This window comes from Sorex fumeus, unplaced genomic scaffold, assembly GCF_029834395.1.
Source record: "Sorex fumeus unplaced genomic scaffold, SorFum_2.1 ptg000063l, whole genome shotgun sequence".
In the NCBI taxonomy this organism is placed as follows: Eukaryota; Metazoa; Chordata; class Mammalia; order Eulipotyphla; family Soricidae; genus Sorex; species Sorex fumeus.
In genome coordinates, this window is record NW_026606120.1 from 42,922,880 (window position 1) to 42,943,036 (window position 20,157).

Below are 20,157 nucleotides of genomic sequence, written 5' to 3' on the forward strand. Positions count from 1 at the left end.
GCTGTGGGAGGGAGAGATGGGGGTCCATGACTTGTGGGATTTTGTTGCAGAATAGGAATCCCAGGAATTCAGGGTTTCCCAGAGGCAGCAACCCACGTGTTCTGTGGCGCCACCTGCTGGACTAAGCCCGCATGGCAGTCCCTCCTCCAACCTGGTCTCCCTGGGCTGAGCTTGACCTGATGCAACCCGCAACTGTATGCTGGAACCTGGTCACATGCTGACACTAAACCCCAGCCACAATGTAGCTGGCTTCCATTCCAGTCCACTAAGCTCACATAAGAATCCCAAACAGGCAGAAGATTCAGGATTGTTCTCTGAAAAGGGGGGGGACAGGGGTGTTCTGGGGGTCTCAGGACCTGTGGCTCTACCCCTAGGCTCCCCCTACCCTGACAGCGTGCCCCCGACAGGGGAGCACAGGACCATGAGAACCCCATGAGCCCTCTGCCCTAATAGGGCAGGTTCACATGAGCCTCCCTTGGCCGTTCCCTGCCCAAACCTGTTCTAGATTCCGTCACCTCCCTCCCCTAAGGCTGCCACCACCTCCCACCCAGCAGCTCAGCCAGGGCCTCCCGAGAAGGTTCCGTGCGAAGGCTGGCAGGCAGGAGCGGCCATGGGCGATGCTGCGGTGGAGGGGCCTGTGCTCTACCAGAAGCTGCAGCTGTGGGAGTCCAGCCTGGAGGAGGAGGAAGAGGACGAGATCTCAGAGCTTCTGGTTCCTGACCCCTGGAGGCCCCAGGAAGCCGCTGGGTGAGTCGGAGAGGGTTCCGGGCACCAGCTCCAGGTCTGAGACTGGCAAGTCCTTCCCTCCGGAGCCCCAAGAAGGCGGGTAGAGAGAGGCTGGGCAGGTAACCTGGGGCTTGGCTCCACTCCAGGAACATTCTGGTCGAATGAGGGCAAGCTTGGGCCACAGCCAAGCCTGGGCCAGTCCACCTGAGGTCTGGCCGCTGAGGGGACCTTCGTACCAGGCTGGCCCTGCCCCCACCTCTGCCTTCGAAGACAGCAGCTGGGCAGGTTGGGATCTGGCTATGCATGGCTGAGCCCGGGTCCCCAAGCCTATCAGACCCCCTCCAGCCACCAGGACCCCACTAGCCTCGCCTTCCCCAGACCCCCTCCACTGCTGTCCTCAGTTTCTCCAAGCTTTTTCCGCTCCATGCTGTGCCCTTGCTTTTCTTCTCTTGCCCAAAAGACAGAATCTTTATTTCATTTTATGGGGGGGGGGGGGGGGAGGGAGTTTGGGTCATACCTGGTAGTGCTCGGGGATTCCTCCTGGCTCTGTGCTTAGGGGTCACTCCAGGTGATGCTGAGCTGAGATTGAACGCAACTTGGCCACATGTGAAGCGAGCACCTTACCCCGTCCTATCTCTTTAGCCCAAGATCGGCTTTTCTTGCACACCCGTCCCTGAATTCACTTGGGGCTCTTGGGTGCTGGCCCTGGTTCCGGCTCACGATCCCCCTCTCTGCAGGAACCAGGCTGGCGGCCTTCCTGGGACCTGGCCCCGAATAGCCGCGGCCCTGCTGCTGCTCGTCGTGGTCTTCTCCCTGGCCACAAAGCGACTGCAAAGCAGTGGCTCCCCTCCAGCCCCCCTGGGCTCAGCCGCACCCCCTCGCAGCGGGCACACCCACCGCCCTGGGGTCTACCACCACGGAGCTGTCATCAGCCATGCAGGTCTGGGCAGGAGCCCTTGGGGGAGGAACAGGGCTGGACACAGCCCCTGCACCCCCATCACGGTCCCTTCCTTACTGCAGCCCCGTGTTCCCACCTGGCCCGGGAGCTCCTTGCTGCAGGAGGCAACGTCGTGGACGCTGGAGTCGGAGCAGCGCTGTGCCTGGCGGTGGTGCACCCCCATGCTACAGGGCTAGGTCAGTGACCCCCGACCCCTGCCATGACCCCAAGGCCAGCCTAGGCACTGACCAACATCTCACATAGCCAGTGGCCCTGACCTCAGGGCTGCCTCCAACCAAGGGGTAACGGTCAGTGCTGGGAACTCATGCCCTCAGGTAGGTGATGACCATCTCCAGGCCTGCTCAGTAGCTCCCGGGCCAGTTGGGTACCCCCTCCCCTGAGGCTGCCGCCTGCCCCCAGCCCTGTGTGACACTTCATCTCCCCCCAGGTGCCTTGTTCTGGGGGCTCTTCCACAACGGCTCCTCCGGCAATACAAGCGCTTTGGTGCCAGGCCCAGCTCAGACACTTGCCCCCGGCCTGGGACTGCCCTTGGCCCTGCCTGGCCTGGCCTTGCTGCATACACACTTCGGCCATCTGCCCTGGTCGCACCTGCTCGAGGGCCCTGCCACGCTGGCCCAAGAGGGCTTCCTGGTGGACACAGCCCTAGCCGAGGCTCTGGCGGCTTGGGGTGCAAAAGGCCTCTGTCCTCTGTTCTGCCAGCCTGATGGAAGACCCCTGGGCGCTGGAGCCCAAGCCACCAACCCCAAACTGGCAAAGGTACTCCGTAAGGCAGCACTTGCCCCCGACCCCAGACTTGCTGGGGAGGCCCTGCTGGGTCCTCTGGCTAGAGACCTGGGGCTGGAGGCGCCACCGGCCGGGCCCCTGCCCACCTTGCAGCCAGCTCTGCCCCTCCCTGTGCGCCAGGGCCTTCTGTTTACCACCCCCAGCCCTTCAGCTGGCCCCGAACTGTTGGCACTGCTGGGGGAAGCCCTCCACACAGGGCGGCCCAGGCCCGCCCCTTGTCCCCCACTATCTCCTGTGCCCCCTGGGAGCAGTGTCCTGGCCACAGTGGACAGCAGCGGCTCTGTGCTCCTTCTCGCCTCCTCACTCAACGGTTCCTTTGGTTCTGGACGCCTGTCACCGAGCACCGGGGTTCTGCTCAGCAAGCCGGAGGCCTGGTCTGCAGCTCAGGCCTGGGCCTGCCCACTCATCTTTCGTGACAACTCAGACGACACAGAGGTCGATGTGTTGGGGCTGGTGGCCTCGGACAGCCCCACAATGACCAAAGCCATGTCTAGTGCCCTGCTCAGCCACCTAGCTGCATCTCAGCCCCAGCCCCGGCAAGGACAGGCAGCGGAACCCCACGTTTGTGGCCAGGGGACCCTGCTCCAGGTGGCAGTCCATGCAGAACATGTCCACGTCTCCAGTGTCCCCAAAGACTGTTGCCCTTTTGCGGGGTTATAGTGGGTGAGAAGTCTGCCATGGGGTGAGGGGCCTTCAAACCTGAAGGACAGGAGCTGAACCAGTCCAGCAGCATTGGGGGATGTGGAATGTGTTCATAGATCTTTTACTTACATAGGCTTGGGCTCCGCACCTCGGGCCCGGGCTGGACACCTGGCTGTTGTCAGCTAAGAAACCAGAGAACCAGAAGAAAAGCGCTCCAGGCTCAGGCTAAGTTGAGCTCCTACTCTGGGAAGATTGGGTGACAGGAGAGCAAGTTCCTGCTTACACTCTGGGCTCAGCGGGCAGCACAGGCAGCACCTGGGATGTTACTGACCTCACGCCCCCCCCACCCCCCCGACAGACCACCTTCTGCTGATCTTCCTCAGCTAGGCTGAAAACAAAATAAACCTCAAGTCTCCTGGAAGCCAAGAGCCATTCTGCTTCCTGGCTAATTTCTACTTGCGTCAGCGGTCTAGGGTCAGACACCCCCAAGACACCCCCACCCCACCCCCACCCCCACTCCAAAAGCACAGGGAGCCCCCATACCCAAGGAGGCAAGAAAACCCGCAGGTCTCAGCTCCCCCAGTCTGCTCACCTTCTGCCTCCTACACCACCCTACACACACACACACACACACACACACACACACACACACACACACGTTAAGTCTTCATATCCTGCAAACATACTGCAAAGAAAGGGATAGAGCAAGAGAGTAGGTAGAAGGGGCCCCAAGGGGTTCTTAAAAGGCTAGAGGTGAATGTGAGGAATTTAAAAGCCAGGGTTGGCCTTACCTCCCCCTGGTGGAAGGCAAGGCTCTCTGCACCTCATCCCTTCAGAAACAGAGGCTCGTGCTAAGAAGCAGGCCTGGCTAGTAGCTCCTCCCCAAACCCCTGCCATTGCAGAGGACATTTGACTTCACAGAAAACATGATCCCACCACTGTCACAGCAGTCCCTCGTACCCCCAACGCGCGCGCACACACACACACACACACACACACACACACACACACACCCCAAGTAACCTTTCCCCCAACTCAGAAGATGGTACCAGAATTCACCCAATTATCTAAGCTGCAAACCTGAGATCTCTCTCTTTACCTCTTCCCACATCCATCGCCACCAGCCACTTCCTAATCAACCCCAGTATGGATTTTGGTCCTTGTGGGGTGCTTCTCTGGTTTCGGTTTTGGAGCCACATCTAATGATGACGAAGGGTTGCTCCCGGTGACGTTGGAGATCAACCCCAGGACTGCTGCATGCGGAGCCTTTTGAGACCCAATCTGAACTGCTCTCATGTTACTTGAATGACCCACTATTTTCTCTCCAAGGGGCATTGGGCTTTGGTCTTGGAACTCCTGCCATCCACTTCCCACATAGCCACCAGAATGTAAAATGAAAACCTGGGCCAGAGAGATAGTGCGTATGGGCTCTTGCCTTTCACATGGCCAACCCGAATTCGATATCCCATATGCTCTCATCAACACTGTCAGGAGTGATTTCAGGGTGCAGAGGGAGGGGTAACTCCTGAGCATTACCGGTGTGGCCAGAAAAAAAACAAACAGAGAATGTAAAATAAAAATCTGATGAAGTCTTTCCTCCCTCACGTAATGAGAGGATGTCATGTCAAGTGAAATAAATCAGAACGAAAAGAACTAATGCTAAATGATCTCACTCGTGTGGTAAATAAAGGAACAAAGAAGGGAATGGACTGTGGTGAATGAAAACAAACCCTTGGCCATGATAACAGAACTGAGCTTTATGAGGGGTGGGGAAAGGAAGGGAGAACAGGGAAGGCAGAGCAGACATTATCACTCCTATTAAAAAATAATAAAGAATTTTTGTTTTTAATACATAAATCAACCATTATAATTTTTTCACTAAAATTGAATAAGGTAAAACACAAAAAGTCTGATTCCACGTAATACCACCCAAAAGAAAACATAGACTACTTCTGGCACTCACTATATTCTCTCCTGCCTCCTCCTACAAAATAAAATTCTACCATTAACTTCACTTGTCTGTTCTCAAACTTCATGTTAATAGTCATTTGTATGCAATCTTTTGTCGCCGTAATTTTTAATTCATTATTTGTGTCTGTGGTATTCCTTCAAATTGTTTTATGTTCCAATATTTTCTTTGTTTAAATTACTGCATAACCTGTAAAATACAAGAAATGTGCATTGACCTCTGACCATTGTTCGTCAACTTGATTCATAGTTCTGAATCAAGACTTCAGAAACTCTCGTAAATTCTTAAGTGATAGGGGTACTAGGTAAGGCTTTCCTCCCATTGACAAGACTCTGAGTGGGTTCCCGATGGCTTGGGGCTGGGGTTGGTCACAGGAAGGACTTCAGTCTTTCTCCCTACTCTCCAGAAAGGAGTGAGGGGATGAAAATGGGTTAAAACAGGATCTTGCCTCTAGGAAAATCACAATAGTATGTATTTTGGGGAGCTTTCAGGTGAGTTCCGGGAGCACATCCACGGGACAGCGAGGATGGCGCTTTGCAACAGGAGGGAACTTGGAACTTCTCCCCTTCTCAGGACTCATCTCAACCTTCCTATGGATCTTTCTATCTGCTTATCTGGATTCTTAGCGTCTCCTTTAATAAACTGGTAAATGTGATTTCCTCAATACCAACCGAAAAAAAAGACTCCTAAGATTTTTCACCACATTCGGATTAAAATCCGAACTGCCGACCTCCAACCGGAGCGCGGGAACGGGTCGCCCCGACCCTCCCGGGCCGCCCCGCCTCTCCAGGGACGCCCCGCCCCCTCCCGAGACGCCCCGCCTCTCCAGGGACGCCCCGCCCCCTCCAGGGACGCCCCGCCCAGTCCCAGGCGCCAACGCGCGTGCGCAGGGACTTGGCCCGGAAGTGTTAGTGTGCCGGACCCACGTGTTGGGCAGCATGGCGGAGATGGAGCTCGCGAACGGCTCCGAGCCCCAGCCTCCCCAAGAGACGAGGAGGAATGGCGCCCGGCCTGCCGACCGCCAGGGCCTGCTGCAGCACAGCCGCGAGTTCCTGGACTTCTTCTGGGACATTGCAAAGCCGCAGCAGGAGGCGCGACTTGAGGCCACGGAGAAGCTGCTGGAGTATCTGCGCACCAGGCCAGAAGTATGGGGCGGCAGGGGCCGGGCAGGCTGTGGCGGCGGACCCTGAGGGGTGGGTGGTGGCCCGCCCGGGCGCCGGGCGAGTGTGGGCTCCGCAGAGCGCGGGACGCCCCTTCCCTGTGATCAGCGAGGGGCTTTGGCTTGGTTCCGCAGGGGTCCGAAATGAAGTATGCCCTGAAGCGCCTTATCGCCGGCCTCGGAATCGGGCGGGAAACTGCCCGGCCCTGTTTCAGTCTGGCCCTGGCACAGGTGAGCAGTGGGGTCAGAGAGGGGCTCACCGGTTACGGCGAAGACCAGGGGCAAGTGGGTTCTTTCCGGGAGAAGTTCCTACGTGAGCCCGTGTTACCGAAGAGAAGCCAGGACTAGGGTGGGAAGTCGAGCAGATATTCCTGTAACGTGGGGGTCGGGGTACCGCAGTCTCTCGTACGTTTACTGGGAGCAGTAAACTTTGGGGTTGATTTTCTCACCCCTAAATGGTTCAGGGTCGTCTCTCTTCTGGGGACCTTCAGCTGATTGTAGCCCCGTCCCTCAAAAGCTTAGAAGTGTCATTAAAGGCAGGCTAGTTGGAGGGAATGGGGCAGGGGAGGGAAATTTGGGCTATTGGTCGAGAAGTGGACACTGATGAAGCGATTGGTATCCGAACATACTATGCCTGGAGTTCAGTTATGAATAACTTTGCAACTTTGTAATCTAGGGTGATTCAATAATAAAACAAAGTTTTATCTTTAAAAAAAAAAAAGCTTAGTTCAAAGGGAAACAAACATCCAGTTCATTACATAGAGCCTGCTGGGGCAGGCTGTGATATTAGGGGCCTCGGAAGCTCAGTGAAACAGCGATAGAGAAAGTGATTTCTGAAGCCTCAGGGCAGCAAGAGCCAGCTTCATCAAAGCAGCATTCCATGCCCAGGGCTACTGGCCCAGCGTACCTTCCATGCTCCAGAGGCATCTTAGGATGGACAAAAGTCGAAGGAAGACAGGGGAGGAGGTTGTGGTTTGCTGGACGGTGGTCACTTCCCTGAGCTTCCGTCTCACCCCCTCCTCCATCCCTGCCAGCTTCTACAGTCTTTTGAAGACATCCCCCTGTGCGGCATCTTGGAGCAAATACAAGAGAAATACAACCTGCAGAAGGTTAAGAAGGTGAGAGTGGCTCTGGGGAGGTGGGCAGCTTGCGGTGGGCATGCTTACACCCTTCTCACCGGTGCCTGGAATCCTTTTGTAGAACATGATGAGACCGGCTCTCTTTGGAAATCTGTTTGGGGTGCTGGCCCTCTTCCAGTCAGGCAGACTAGTGAAGGTAAGAGCTTCGGGGGCATGGGGGATTTGGACTGGCTTGGCAGTGACTGGTTGTTCTCTGACGCGCATTCTCTCGCTCTCTCTCTCTCTGTGGGCATCAGGACTCAGAGGCACTAATGAAGTCAGTGCAGCTGCTGCAGACACTGGCCCAGCACTCCAACCATCTGCAGGAGCAGCCCCAGAAGGCCTTGGTGGATATTCTCTCTGAGGTATGGACGTAGCAGCAATGGAACTGCGGGTAGTGCTAGCCTTAATTGTGATGTGGAGACATTGTAGATAATGCATGGACATGTTCTAGAGCAGCACTGCCCCATGGAAACAGCCAGGTGTACCTTGGAGAGATCAGGGAAGCAGCTCCAGACTACCGCAGCAAAATAAGTTGTGGATTTTTTTTGGTTTTTCAGTGCTCATCACTGTTACACTTGCATCATATTGTAGACTGCTAGACTTACAATAGCTAGCATTATGTCTAAAGGAGTATGCCCAAGGCTGGAGAGAGAATGCAGTAGGCTTAAGAGCTTGCCTTGCATGCGCCCGACTCAGGTTTGATTCTGGTATCCCGTATAGTCCCCTGAGCACTGCCAGGAGTAATTTCTGAGTTCAGAGCCAGGAGTAACCTCGTGGCATCGCTGGGTGTCATCCCCCCGCCCCAAAAAAAGTACATGCCTTAATTTTAGAATACTAGACATTCTCTGAGCCCTCGGTGAGTTGTAATCTTTTTACTAGTGGACAGTCTTGTCATAGAACCTTGTTACCTGAGGGTAGGGATGTAGTGGTAGACTGCTTGTCTTGCATATGTGAACTTAGGAGTTCCATCTCTGGAACTGCAGTCGAGTTTTGTTTTTTAAGGCAAACATAAAAAATAATTGGTCTGTGAAAACCCCATCACCCCCTACCGCCTCCAGAAGCAGCAGTTAAGAGGTAGTTCTGGACCACTTAGCATCAGTGGGTGTTTATTATCTCTCAGCTTCCTGGGCCTTTGAGCCTTTAACAAATGTCCCGTGCCACTTAGCTAGACAGGTTGTAGCTGTCCCTTATGCAGGTCTGGCAAACAGGACAGGCCCAACAGACTCGCCCCACAGCAGGAGAGTGTCATGGTGCTATGAGAGCCACTCCACTCTGTTTCCCTGCCCAGGTACCCGTGGGCACGCTGAAGGAGATCCTGCCAAAGGTCCTCACAGACGGCTTGAATTCGGTACTGAGCTCCCCTGAGCACCTGGCGCTCTTCCTCCTGGCCCGGGAGAAGGTGCCTGTGAGACTCAAGAAGCTGATGGGATCGGTCGACCTGTTCTCAGCTGAGAACATCCCCAGGTATGAGGGAAGGGAGGCCGGGTGGTTTTCTGGGCTGCATGTGGCCCTCGGGTTGTCCCCTGAGCCCCCACTACCCTGCTCCTCAGGCTGATAGATGTGCTGAAGACCGCTGCTACCTCCATAAGGAAGGAGCACCGGCTACCTGACGTGACCCTGAACCTGCTCCGTCTGGCACTGCGGGAGGACCAGTTCCCCCGATTCTGGACGGATGTCATCGAGCAGGGGCTGATGAAGAAGCATTACTGGCCGGCCTAGTACGGGGGTGTTTGTCTGCTTTCAAATCCCTCTCCCTTGTGGAAGAGCAGCAGGGTGGGCCTGTGGTCCACGTGGCAATGCCAAGTGCTCTAACCCAGCTCTGCCCTGCACCTCCTTAGCTACATGTGTTTCCGCCTCCTGGGCACCGCCCTGCCCCTACTGTCCATGGAGCAGCTGCAGCTGGTGATGCAGGGAGACCTGATCCGGGTGTTTGGAGAGCACGTGGTTACTTCCCAGGTGGGCTTCTGTCGCAGTTTCTTTCTGCTGAAGGTGGCAGGGGGAGTCACTCAGCCAGCGTCTGGAAAGGAACTTGCTCTTTGTCCCTTTACAGGGGGCCTTCCTGCGTGCAGTGGACAGGCACGGCTGCCAGCGGGGGGTGGAGGGGATCTCTGGGTGCCCTTGGCTGGGGCAGGGTTGGTTCTTATGGCCAACTAGCAGCCAACCCCTCCAGACCTCTCTACACCCTGCTGGTGCCCGCAGTAAAGCAGCAGTTGCTGCCAATGTTGGGGCAGTGCACCCGGCTCTGAGCTCAGCACTCCACGGGCAACTCCACAGCATTTGGACACTTATGGTACCAGTGTCACCGCACACAAGAGGCCGTGGGATGTTGCCTCCTTTCCTGTGCCTGCCTCTCTAGTCTCTTGAGACAAGGGAGCTGGGGAGATACCTGAGTTCATGGCCTCAGGGCTCTGCATATAGGTCTGGGTGCACAGGAGGGGCAGTGTGCCTGCACATCTCCCCATCTCAGGTCTTACCTGCTGTGCAGGAGCTGCCAGGCCCTGTGGCTGGGACAGGTGGGCGCAGGAAGCACAGCCCCCGCGATGCTCCTGCTGTGCTTTTTGTGCCTCTGTTTCTTCATCCATAAAATAAGTGCCCCCATGCAAAGGGTTGTGAAAAGAAGCATGCAGCCACGTGCAAACGCAAGAGATGAGGTACACGGTACACACAGGAGGTGTGGGTGCTGAGCTCTACGATGGTAAAAGCGGAGCCTGAACCTGGGGCTGTTTGATGCCCCAGTCTGATCTCAGCCTTTCCTGCCCCAGTGAGTGGTGGGGAGGGAGGGCTGGGCCAGAGATTGGGGAAGAACCCAGAGGCCATGAGTCCAGGCAGAAACAGGGCACCACGGGGTGGCACTGTCTTGCCATGTCCACGGAGCTCGGTCACGTGTAAAAGGCCAGTGGTCCACTGCAGCTGCTGACCCAGCACCTTGTCTGCCTCGCAGGTGCCAGGCCAGTTCAGGTTTGCTCCTGAGATGTCTGAGTATGTGCGCACCTTCCTGGAAGGCTGCCAGGAAGACTCCGAGCGGCAGTTGGCTGCAGTGGTGGCCTTCACCTCCATCACTAACCAGGGCCATCCTGTCCTGGCTACCAACTGGCGTGTGGTGGGGGCCCTGAACATCCCTGCTCTCAGGGGCTATGTGGCCTGGCTCCGGGACATGTTTCTCCAGCCCCGCCTGGACTCCTTGGTGGACTTCAACACCAGCCACCAGGAGAAGAACAAGGACATAATGCCATATGGGTGAGCTGCCCCGGGGGAGCTGAGGTGTTAGCGGCCTTCTGAGCCTGATGCCTGACCTCTTCCTGCCGTGGGTTCCTGGGTCCAAACAGGTCCGAGGGCCGGGGTGGGCAAAGTAGGAGCCCCGCTGTCAGAGACCCATTTCCTGCATGTATGGTCTCTTCTGGTAGAAGAGGGTGAGTGAATGAATGGTTGAAGTCATTAGGGGGTGCGAGTTTTCAGACTCAGGGATGTCGGGGGACTGCGCCTTTGCTCTCAGAACAGTTCTTGAAACTGCCACCTTCCCCCAGGCCTGAGCGTCCTGTGTTTCGGCTCCGAAAATGGATTATCTTCCGCCTGGTCAGCCTCGTGGAAAACCTGCATGTGAAGAAGGAGGAGGCGTTGATTGAGGAGGTGGCCAGGTGAGCTGTGCTCCAGCCCCAAGTCCAGGGGCAGGGTGGGGGAGGTGGTATAGCCAGAGAATAGGGCCTTTAGCCCAGACTTCGGGTGGGTGCTTCAGAGCCAGACGTCTTTGGTTCTGCGCATTGCAGTGGCTGTACAGACCTCCCTGCACCCTCTGCTCCTTCCACCTCCCTACAGGCCTCACTGGGGGCAGGAGTGATGGTGGGACCTTGTCGGCACCCCACAGCCTCCAGTCCATCTTGGTCCAGGGGAAGGAAGGAAGGGCTGTTGTCTCCCCAGTCTCGGCCTAGTGCCTGGCTGGGGTTCAGACCTGAGGGACAGCCTCACACACTCACTGCCCGATCACCCCCCGCCCGCCCGCCCGCCCACTCCAGGCCAGCCAGGGCACTAACCCAGGCCACCCTGTTGCTCCCTCACCCCAGGTTCTGCTTCTTCCATGCATTCTTCGAGGCCAAGAAGCCCGAGTCGCAGATCCCGGAGACCAAGCAGCAGTTCTCCTTCCCCATGACGGACCAGACCCGTGAAGCGGTCAGCTCTGCCTTCTTCAGGTGGGCCTGGGCCTCGGGGGTCCTGGGGGGAGGGGTCACTGTGCTTCGAGCCCCGCCCGTGCCACCGTTGCACTTCCTCCCGCAGCCTGCTGCTGGCCCTCAGCACTCAGTTCAAGCCAACTCGGGAAGAGGCCCAGGAGAAGCAGTCCTGGCTGTCCCGCCTAGTGCAGTTCGCGGACACGCTGCTGAGCCACAGCCACCACGTGGCCACCCTGAAGCCCTTCACTAAGCCGCAGCTCCAGGCCTGGAACCGGTGAGGGGCGCGGCGGGCTAGGAGGGGTTTGGGCCCTGTCTCGGGCAGCAGTGGCCTAAGAAGGTGCCCCGTGGCCTACAGGATGCTGCAGGCGCTGAAGGAGTTAGAGGCGCGCTCCTCCGATAACATGGCCGACGCCAGGGCCAAAACCACGGCCTTCCAGCACCTGCTTCTTTTGGTGGGCATCCACCTCTTCAAGGTACGGCCCTGGGGCAGCTGTGTGGGCATCCGAACTGGGCTTTGGCTTCCCTGACCCCCAGCACTCCAGAGTGCTTCATTGAACAGAAGATGGGGGGGCGGCGGGGAGAACATCTGCTCTGGGCCGACCTCTCGCCTCCCGAAAGCGTCTCTCTCTGTTGGTACTTAGAAGTATGGTCCCCCTCTCTGTAATTCTTCACCTATCTGAATCACAGCGGTGGGTTGAGAGTAGCAGAGCTGGTGGGTTTTTCCTTTTGGTTTTTAGGCCACACCTAATAGGGTGGGAGATCAGCCAGGGCCTCTGGTGGGGAGCAGCGGCTCAGCCCATGGGGCCCTCTCCCGGCCTCCAGAGTTCTGTCTGCTTCTGGGGGCTTTGCACCCGGCACTCTCCCTCAAAGGTGCTAATTCCTGCACCTACTACACCTACTAACAGTTTCCCCGGAACCAGCTGCATGGCCTTTCCCGTTCAAAATCTCCACCAAGCAGATTGCTACCCCCTTAGAACTTGGTGGCTGCAACTCTGGAGCCTCAAGGCCTCTCCCTGAATGGTGGGACTTGGAGGTGTCCCTCCCCTGCAGGCCTCAGGCATACCAAGTCCAGCTGTTGTCAAGTCTGGCGGATAACAGTTGGCCATGGCACCTCCCACTCCTTGGCTTTGGGCCTCTGGTAGCAGTGGGCTACTGCCCACTGGTGCCACAGGCTCATCCCGAGGGCCTGCCCCTGACTCTAGAGGCTGGAGAAGGGTTTCTCTTGAGTGCCTCAGATGACACAGTGACCTCAAGATCCTCCCAGTACCCTGGTCATGACTGGGGCTTGGACTTAGCCCCAGGGTGTTGGGACTTCATTGGTATACGTCAAATTAAGCCCATGATATTCTGTTCTTCCTCTAGTGCCAAACCAGGTATGTAGGGAATAATCTAGAACTTTGGTTCTGGAGGCGGCACTTCCTGTTTGCTTCCTGTGCCCTGTCCCTGCCTCCTCCACCATAGCTCAGTCCCAGACAGTGCTTGTGGCTGTTATGCCCTGAGGGGCTCAGGTCTTGGCTCATTATCACATGGGAAGGTTCTCAGCTGCGCTGGGGCCCACTGTGGGCCCTGCCTTCTGGCCTGTGAGGGCAGCTACGTCTTTGGTTCCTGCTGCTTCTGCTGGGCTGGTCCCTCCCTCATTTCTGCATTTCTGTCCTGCTCTGCCCACAGACCCCTGAAGAGAGTTGTGACCTCCTGAGTGACATCCAGACTTGCATCATGAAAAGCCTGGGGGAGAAGGCCCGCCGGAAGCGCTCTAAGGCCACCTGTGGGTCACTGCCCTGGGGAGTTGGTGGGAAAGGGGATGCTATCCTGTGCTCGGTGGCTCAGCCCTCTCCTGGCTTGCAGCCCCCGAGGAGCCACCGTGGGTGGAGGTGATGGTGGAGATCCTGCTGGCCCTGCTGGCCCAGAACAGCCACCTGGTACGCATGGTGACCCGGACCGTGTTCGGCCACATCTGCTCGCACTTGACCCCAAGGGCCCTGCAGCTCATTCTGGATGTGAGTGTTTTCCTGGGATGGTGGGGTATGCCCTAAGCATCCGGCTGCATGCCACCCCCTTGTCAGCTGCAGGGAGGGTGGGCCTTGCTGACAATGGTGAAAGGTATGTGGGGAGAGAGGGGTCACCAGGCTTGCCAGGTGGCTGGCATGGAGCAGGCCTGGCTGTCTCCTGGGGCCAGGGCTCAGGGAAGGCCCAAAGGCTAGGGAAGCAGAAGGGTCAGCTGTCTGGGTTTGTCACACAGGTGCTGAACCCCGAGAAGAGCCAGGACGATGAGGAAGAGGAAACTGTGGTGGTCACAGATGATTCCCGGAAGCGCTCAAAATCTGCAGAGGTGCTTGTCAGCAAGGGGAAGGGCCAGGGGGACATCCATGAGGGCAGGGGGCAGTCGTAATACCTGTCCATGCAGGACCAGGACTCCGACAGCGAGGATGCAAACTCAGGGAGTGAGAGTGACGAAGAGAGTGGTGAGGAGAGCGGCGAGGAGGAGCGGGACGGGGACGTGGACCAAGGCTTCCGGGAGCAGCTGATGGCGGTGCTGCAGGCCGGGAAGGCGCTGGTGAGCAGGCGGGAGGGCTCCTGCCCTGGGCATCGACGGGAGGAAGGGCCACTCACGGGGATCTGTTCTTGGGGGTGAGGACGGCGATGGCGATGACGACGACGATGATGAATTGAGTGACGAAGCCATGATGGCCCTGGACCAGAACCTCTCCAGCCTCTTCGCAGAGCAGAAGCTGCGCATCCAGGCCCGGAAAGATGAGAAGAACATGCTACAGAAGGAGAAGGCTCTCCGGCGGAACTTCCAGATCAGAGTGAGCCGGGTGCCCGTGTCAACCCACTCCTCCCGGGTGTGTGGCCACACCCTCGTCTGAGCCCACCTGTCCTGGCCACAGGTCCTGGACCTGATCAGTGTGCTGCTGACCAAGCAGCCCGAGAGCCCCCTGGTCCTGGAGCTGCTCAAACCAATGCTGGAAATGATCCGCTGCACCATGCGCTCCAGCAGCACCTCCCACGAGAAGGCCCTCCTGCAGAAGACGGCCCGCATCTTCTCGTGAGTGGGCAGGCAGAGCCAGACACTGGGAACCCACAGTCTGCTCCAGCCACCACCCCACAGCCAGCCGGCGGAACTGGGGAAGGGGCTGGGGAAAGGGCCAGGGTTATGGGGGCAGGGACACCTAGTTCTCCTGGAGGTGCCAGGGAGAAGTCTGTTACTGGGAAGGTAGTTTATGGGACAAGGCAGGAAGATTGCGTGTCCAGATGGAACCCAGCAGATGTAGCTGGAATGTAAAAGGCTGATGGACCCAACACCCAGACTCATTGCAGCGGGCCACAGAGGCATTTATCCAGAAAGGCCTGGGACAGCCTAGTGGGCAGGACTGCTTTTCTAGGAGAGAGCAGCAGAGGGCGCACTCCACTGCGTCAGGCCCAGCCTGGGGTGCACAACGTGGAGGGAATGATGGTTGTGCCCTTCACGCAGGGCCTGCTGCCTCCCCTTGCCAGCCTCGCCAGCCGCTTGCTTGTGTTGGATCTCTAGAGGGGCCAGCCTCTCAGCCCCCACTCCCTGTTGCTCTCTTGGCTTCTGTTTGTTGGGGGGGGGGGCTGTCTCTGGGGCTTGGCTCTGCAGGGCAGGGAGCAGCGTGGAAGGAGAATGCCAGCCCCAGCTCTGCCCTCTCCCCTCAGACAAAGCCTGCTCCACGCCCGACAGTACTGCCGTGATTTGGACAATGCTGAGGAAATGCTGCACCCCCGGCTGGCGTGGCTGGTGCAGCAGGCAGGCCGCCAGGTGGACGCCTCCATCTCCCTCTACTACTTCAACGGCTCGCTCTACCTGCTCCGTGTCTTGAAGGGTAACGCCATCCACAAGGCCCAGAGAGAGAACGACTGCGACAAACCCGGGAGCCCCAAGGTGAGGGCCCCACGAGCTGGCCCAGCCCACAGAAGGGGAGGGAAGCACTTCCCCAGAGCCGGGCTTCAGCCTTCTGCAGGCCATTCAGACTCTGCCCACCAAACCTCTTCTGCCACCACACCAACCCATTCTCTTCTCCGTACCAACCCGGCCCAGGCTTCCAGCGGCTTGAACCTGAGCTTTGTGGTCCCACTCTACTCGTCGGCGCTGAGCTCCTTCCTCACCAGGCGCAACAGCCCCCTCACGGCTCCCATGTTCCTCGACCTCTTCAACCGGCACCCGGTGAGTGGGGGGGCGGCCCTGCCCTGGGGCCCTGCAGTGTCTGGCGCTCACCACACGGCCTCTCCCTCCCTCCCTCCCTTCCTAGGTGCTGTGTAAGGAACTGCTTCCTGTCGTCACCCGCCACCTGGCGGGCCCCGTGCGGCCCCACCAGCAGGTAAGGCCCAGGGCCTATTGGGTCCGCAGGTCTGGCTGCTGGCTGGGTCTCTTGGGCCCAGCCCATCCTACGGGTGCCCCTGGACCCTGGCACATGCTCTCTCGGGGTAGAATTCGCTCTGGCCCCTCTGACCCAGCCACCCTCTCCTTCACCCTTGGCACTGAGCGGCAGGAGCTGGGAGGGTGACTTTCTCCCCACAACTGCCATCTCCCCCCTTCCCGGGCCGCCTGGCTCTGGGCTGAAGGGCAGGAGAATGTGGCTGAGGTGGTCAGGGAGCTAGGAAGAAGCAGCCTCGGACCTTCTCTTCCCCGGGGCCGGGTAGGCTCTGTGTGCCCTGGGCCCCTTGTGGTTCCGCCTGCCTCGGCCCCACCTCGCACTGAGGGCCTTGGGGCTGCTTTCCCTGCCCAGGGCCAGGCTTGCGCGCTGCTGCAGAAGGTGCTGTCCATGGGGGAGCTGCTCAGGCAGTGCTATGAGGAAGCCGGCTGGCAGCAGCTCCTTGGCCAGATCCTGGCGAAGGTCACCGAGGTAACCCCCGCTGCAGACTTCTCTTCGCGTACCCCGGGACTCCTTCTGGGAACACTGGGGGGTTGGAACGCGGGGTGTGTTTGGGGGTCAGCCAGTGTCTGTTCCCTTGGAGCAGTGGCATGGCCCCAGGCGGCTCACCCCAGCCCCTTCTCCCCAGAACGTGCGCATGTTGGGTCAGTCTCAGAGCAAGGTGGTGCTGCAGATGGAGCTGTCCTCCTTGGAGCTGCTCAACACGGTCATCAAGAGCGTTAATCATGGGGTAAGGCTCCCAGGGTGCGGACAGTGGGACCCGGCTGCACGGAGCTTGCGGGTGGCACTCGGAAGGAAGGGTTCTAGGTGCCTCAATGAGGAATCAGTAGTAAGTGGGAAATGTGGCGGATGCTCGGGTGAGGGGGCCATCATGGATGAGGAGGGAGTATCTGGGGATGTGCTGGGCTTCTTCCCCTCAAGAGGGGTTTGGAGTCCTTAGTGTAAATGCCAGTCAGAGCCAAGTGTGGCTTAGCTTGCCGGAGGGCGCTGGAGAAAGATCGGGCAGGGGGCAGGGGGAGCAGTGCCAGGAGGGAGGCGTGTCCTGCAAGACGGTGCAGAAACCCGTGTGGCAGGAGGTGTGACCGAGAAGGAGCGTGAGCAGCCCTGGGGCCATTGCGGGGGGCTGCGACGGGGAGGAGAGGACGCAGCTCCGACCTCTGCCTGGAAGAGGGGTAAACCTGGCTTGGCACAGTTTTTCCTTCCCGTACGGAGAGGCAGTGGTGGTGTGCAGCAGGGGGCCCAGGAGGGACGCTGGGGGCCAACAGCCTGGATCCCTCTGCAGAAGCTCTCCACGGACCTGACCGGCATCCTGGCTGTGTTGCGGGGTCAGCAGCCCGCCCTGCAGCAGAGGGAGCTTGAGATGGGCTCCAGCCGGCTCCTCGACCTCTACTGGCAGGCCATGAAGTTGCTAGGAGTCCAGTGAGTTGGGGGCCCTGGAACAGGGTGGGCTGGGGAGGAGGAGCTGCGGGGAGGCCAGGGGCTCCCGAGCCGAGAAGGGTCTCTCCTCCCTTGGCCGACACTTGCATGCTCTGCTCACTTCCAGGCGCCCCAAATTAGAGAAGAAAGATGCCAAGGAAGTTCCCGGTGACACTCAGAACCCCATTAGCACAAAGCGGAAGAAAAAGGGCTTCTTGCCAGAAACCAAGAAGCGTAAGAAGCGTAAGGCGGAAGGTGTCACCCCAGAGGATGCCAAGCCCGCACCCCCCAGTGGGGACCAGCCCCCCAGCACTGGGAAGAAGAAGAGGAAGAGGAGAAAGAAGAGCAAGGGGAATGCCCAGGTCCCAGCCCAGTCCCCGGTGAATGGGTCACCTGCCACTGGGAGTCCAGGGCCGGCTCCCCCCACCACAAGCCCCAGCGCCCCTCCCAAGACCCCGAAACGGCCAAAGAAAAAACAGAAGCTTTCTCAGGTGAATGGAATCTCTGTCCTGCGCCCCACTGACCCTGAGGGCAAACAGCAGCAACAGGATCCGCCAGCAGAGGTGGTGTCAGGCAAGACCCCACAGGCGCCTCAGCCACGGAAAAAGGCAAAGTCGTCTCTGGCTAGCGGGAGCCCCAGTCTCCCCCAGAAGGAGGCCAAGAAGAAGAAAAAGCGGGCCGGGAAGGGGGACAAGCCATGAGTGTAGGCTCTGCCCACCAGCCCCCAAGGACGCACACTGGCCTGGGGAGGGGGCAGCCGCCCCTTGAGTGTGGCCCTGGGGGTTCGGGGCCTGCAGGTCCACTGTCCAGGAGCTGCTGAGCCACAGGAGCAGGGAGGTCGCTAGGGGTGGGGACCCGCTCAGTTCACAACAGCCCGTGCTATTCCGTCCTCGCATCCCCAACCCCTGAGTCACTGCCACGGGAGCCACCAGCCATGATTTAAATAGGTTTATTTCTTCATTTACAAGGAATATATTTGGCTTCTCTTAAGACTCTGAGATTCACAATCAGCAGCTCTAAAAAATAAAGGAGCAGTTTGGCTTCCGGAAGGAAGAGGAGGCAACACTTGGACCTGGTTCTTGTACAACAAGAAAACATCGCTGGGGCCCTGTGAGGCTGGGGTGGGAGTAGAGGCCAGGCTGGTCTTCCGGGGAGCACACCCCTTGTTAGGCCCCCCAGGGTGCCCCAGCACTTGGTGGGGAGTGGGCATTCCATTAGCTTACGCGCCACTGAAGCCACGCCAGCCAGTAACTACAGGGCAAAGAGCGTTGTCTAAGCTGGCTCCTAGGGTCTCCTGCGGGTTACATGGGACCCCCAGACCGGACACCTCATTCCAGCCAGCGCACAGAGAGGGCTGTGGGGCAGAGAGCAGAAGCTCCGTCGAGGAGGCCTGGAGGCTCGGGTGGGCCCCCTCCCTGGTGAAGCGGAGAGTGGGGTGTTGGTGAGCAGAGGGTGCGCTGGAGGGCAGGGCTGGGGCGCAAGAGCAGCTGTCATTGGATGGGTGGGCTCGGAGTCGGCCTGCGGGGCCGCTACCTCTCCCGGCTATTCTGGACAGGAAGCGCGGGTTGCCTGGCCACTACCTCAATGGTTCTGGGAAAGCCCAGCCTGCGGCAGCGGCAACATTTCTGCTTCTGTAGGGGGATACCGCAGATGGCAAACCAGGGCACAGGCAGACCAAAGCTGCCACCAGGGCCTTCACCCCTGGCGATGCCACTTCTGTCGGGTCGGTCCCCACCCGGGGGACCTCCAGGCAGAGCCAGGCCTCTGTTGAAACAGGCTCCTAGTGGCAGGACTGAGCGACAGCCCTGAGCACGCACAGCCCCGGAGGGAGCCTCAGAGCCTGAGGTGCCACCCAGAGGCCGGGGTGGCCCCATCTCTGTACGGTGCAGGAGCTGTGGGTTCTTCGAAGCCGCACAGAGTGTCCTGGCCGGCACGCTGCCCGGGAAAGCGTGGCCCCCTGCCCTCGCTTTCTGAGGAGGCCAGGGACTTGCCCAAAATCGCATAGGCCAGTGACAGGCCAGGCTCTTCTGGCACGCCCACTGGGAGCTGCCTTCTCTGGGGGCCCCAGGGGCTCAGTGGCCCCAACCCAGGGCTGGGCATCTGTCCAACTGTGCGGCTCCAGAGCACGCTGTCTGCCAGGTTAGCTGAGGACACAGCCTCTTGGAGCCACGGCCACTCGGCAGTCCCAGACCAGAGTGGGTGAGTGCCCAGCCGTGGGTCACACAGGAAGCTCTGGCATAGCCCAGCAGGACTGGCCAGCTGCCGGGCACCTCCCAGCCTGGGCAGCAGAGCGGGTTCTTCATGGTCCCAGCGGCACCTGGAAAGGAGGGGTGGAGGGTCAGAGGCGGGGCTTGGGAGAGGATCCTGTGTGCTTCCCTCCTTCCTTCCTTCCTAGCTGATGAGTGCAGCAGGCCTGGCTCTGGGCTCCAGGTCTGCTGGAGACCTGTCTCTGGTCTGCTGGGAAGTCACAGGCCCAGAGGAAGGTCAAAGAAGTTGGCCAGGCATTGGCAAGATGATGGGGGCCAGAGTACAGGGTGGAGCAGCAGTACCTGGCCAGGCTGGGTCTGGCTGCTGTCCCCATCCCTGAGGAAGGGGTGGGGACAGGCCCTGCCTGTAGCTCCTCCGGTCTGTTCAGGGCCTGTTTGGGGAGGAAGAGGGCCAAAGCCAAGGGCAGTGAGCCGTGCCCTGGCAGTAGCAGCCTTGGGAGGAGAGGTCCCTGCAGTGAGTGATTCTGAAACCATCCCGAGTCAGCAAGTGGTTTCGGGTGTCACTGGGGGTTCTTTCCCTTGGTTCAATGAAGGTAGGTTTCCAGGGGAATACCAATTTTTC

General features: G+C 59.0%; 3 protein-coding genes across 4 annotated transcripts in view; 2 read left to right on the forward strand and 1 right to left on the reverse strand.

Moving 5' to 3' along the window:
• The first annotated feature begins 610 nt into the window (after positions 1–610).
• Positions 611–3,127, forward strand: GGT6 (gamma-glutamyltransferase 6). Its single transcript, XM_056126495.1, has 4 exons — positions 611–747; positions 1,464–1,666; positions 1,747–1,860; positions 2,112–3,127. Exons 1-4 carry the CDS (start codon positions 611–613, stop codon positions 3,125–3,127), a joined length of 1,470 nt encoding a protein of 489 aa, XP_055982470.1.
• A 2,882-nt stretch (positions 3,128–6,009) lies between these two features.
• On the forward strand, positions 6,010–18,393 carry MYBBP1A (MYB binding protein 1a). Its single transcript, XM_056126680.1, has 26 exons — positions 6,010–6,223; positions 6,373–6,468; positions 7,272–7,355; positions 7,438–7,512; positions 7,613–7,720; positions 8,647–8,822; positions 8,909–9,076; positions 9,197–9,314; positions 10,300–10,595; positions 10,883–10,993; positions 11,417–11,542; positions 11,628–11,795; positions 11,877–11,994; positions 13,190–13,286; positions 13,367–13,518; positions 13,761–13,850; positions 13,926–14,075; positions 14,155–14,328; positions 14,410–14,567; positions 15,197–15,422; positions 15,579–15,704; positions 15,790–15,858; positions 16,267–16,383; positions 16,541–16,642; positions 17,195–17,331; positions 17,456–18,393. Exons 1-26 carry the CDS (start codon positions 6,017–6,019, stop codon positions 18,027–18,029), a joined length of 4,023 nt encoding a protein of 1,340 aa, XP_055982655.1. The 5' UTR covers positions 6,010–6,016; the 3' UTR covers positions 18,030–18,393.
• SPNS2 (SPNS lysolipid transporter 2, sphingosine-1-phosphate) overlaps positions 18,262–20,157 on the reverse strand; it is a 37,681-nt gene continuing 35,785 nt past the window's right edge. For both annotated transcript variants that reach the window (XR_008794218.1, XM_056126683.1), the window contains exon 13: positions 18,262–19,645. The gene's annotated coding sequence lies outside the window, so the exon portion shown is untranslated. The remainder of the gene's footprint in view (positions 19,646–20,157) is intronic.

Coding starts and splice junctions, on each gene's coding strand:
- GGT6 (XM_056126495.1), top strand. CDS start 611: ATGGGCGATGCTGCGGTGGAGGGGCCTGTGCTCTACCAGAAGCTGCAG. Junction 1,667..1,746: donor AGCTGTCATCAGCCATGCAG/GTCTGGGCAGGA, acceptor TCCTTACTGCAG/CCCCGTGTTCCCACCTGGCC. Junction 1,861..2,111: donor CCCCCATGCTACAGGGCTAG/GTCAGTGACCCC, acceptor ATCTCCCCCCAG/GTGCCTTGTTCTGGGGGCTC.
- MYBBP1A (XM_056126680.1), top strand. CDS start 6,017: ATGGCGGAGATGGAGCTCGCGAACGGCTCCGAGCCCCAGCCTCCCCAA. Junction 6,224..6,372: donor ATCTGCGCACCAGGCCAGAA/GTATGGGGCGGC, acceptor TTGGTTCCGCAG/GGGTCCGAAATGAAGTATGC. Junction 15,705..15,789: donor ACCTCTTCAACCGGCACCCG/GTGAGTGGGGGG, acceptor CTCCCTTCCTAG/GTGCTGTGTAAGGAACTGCT.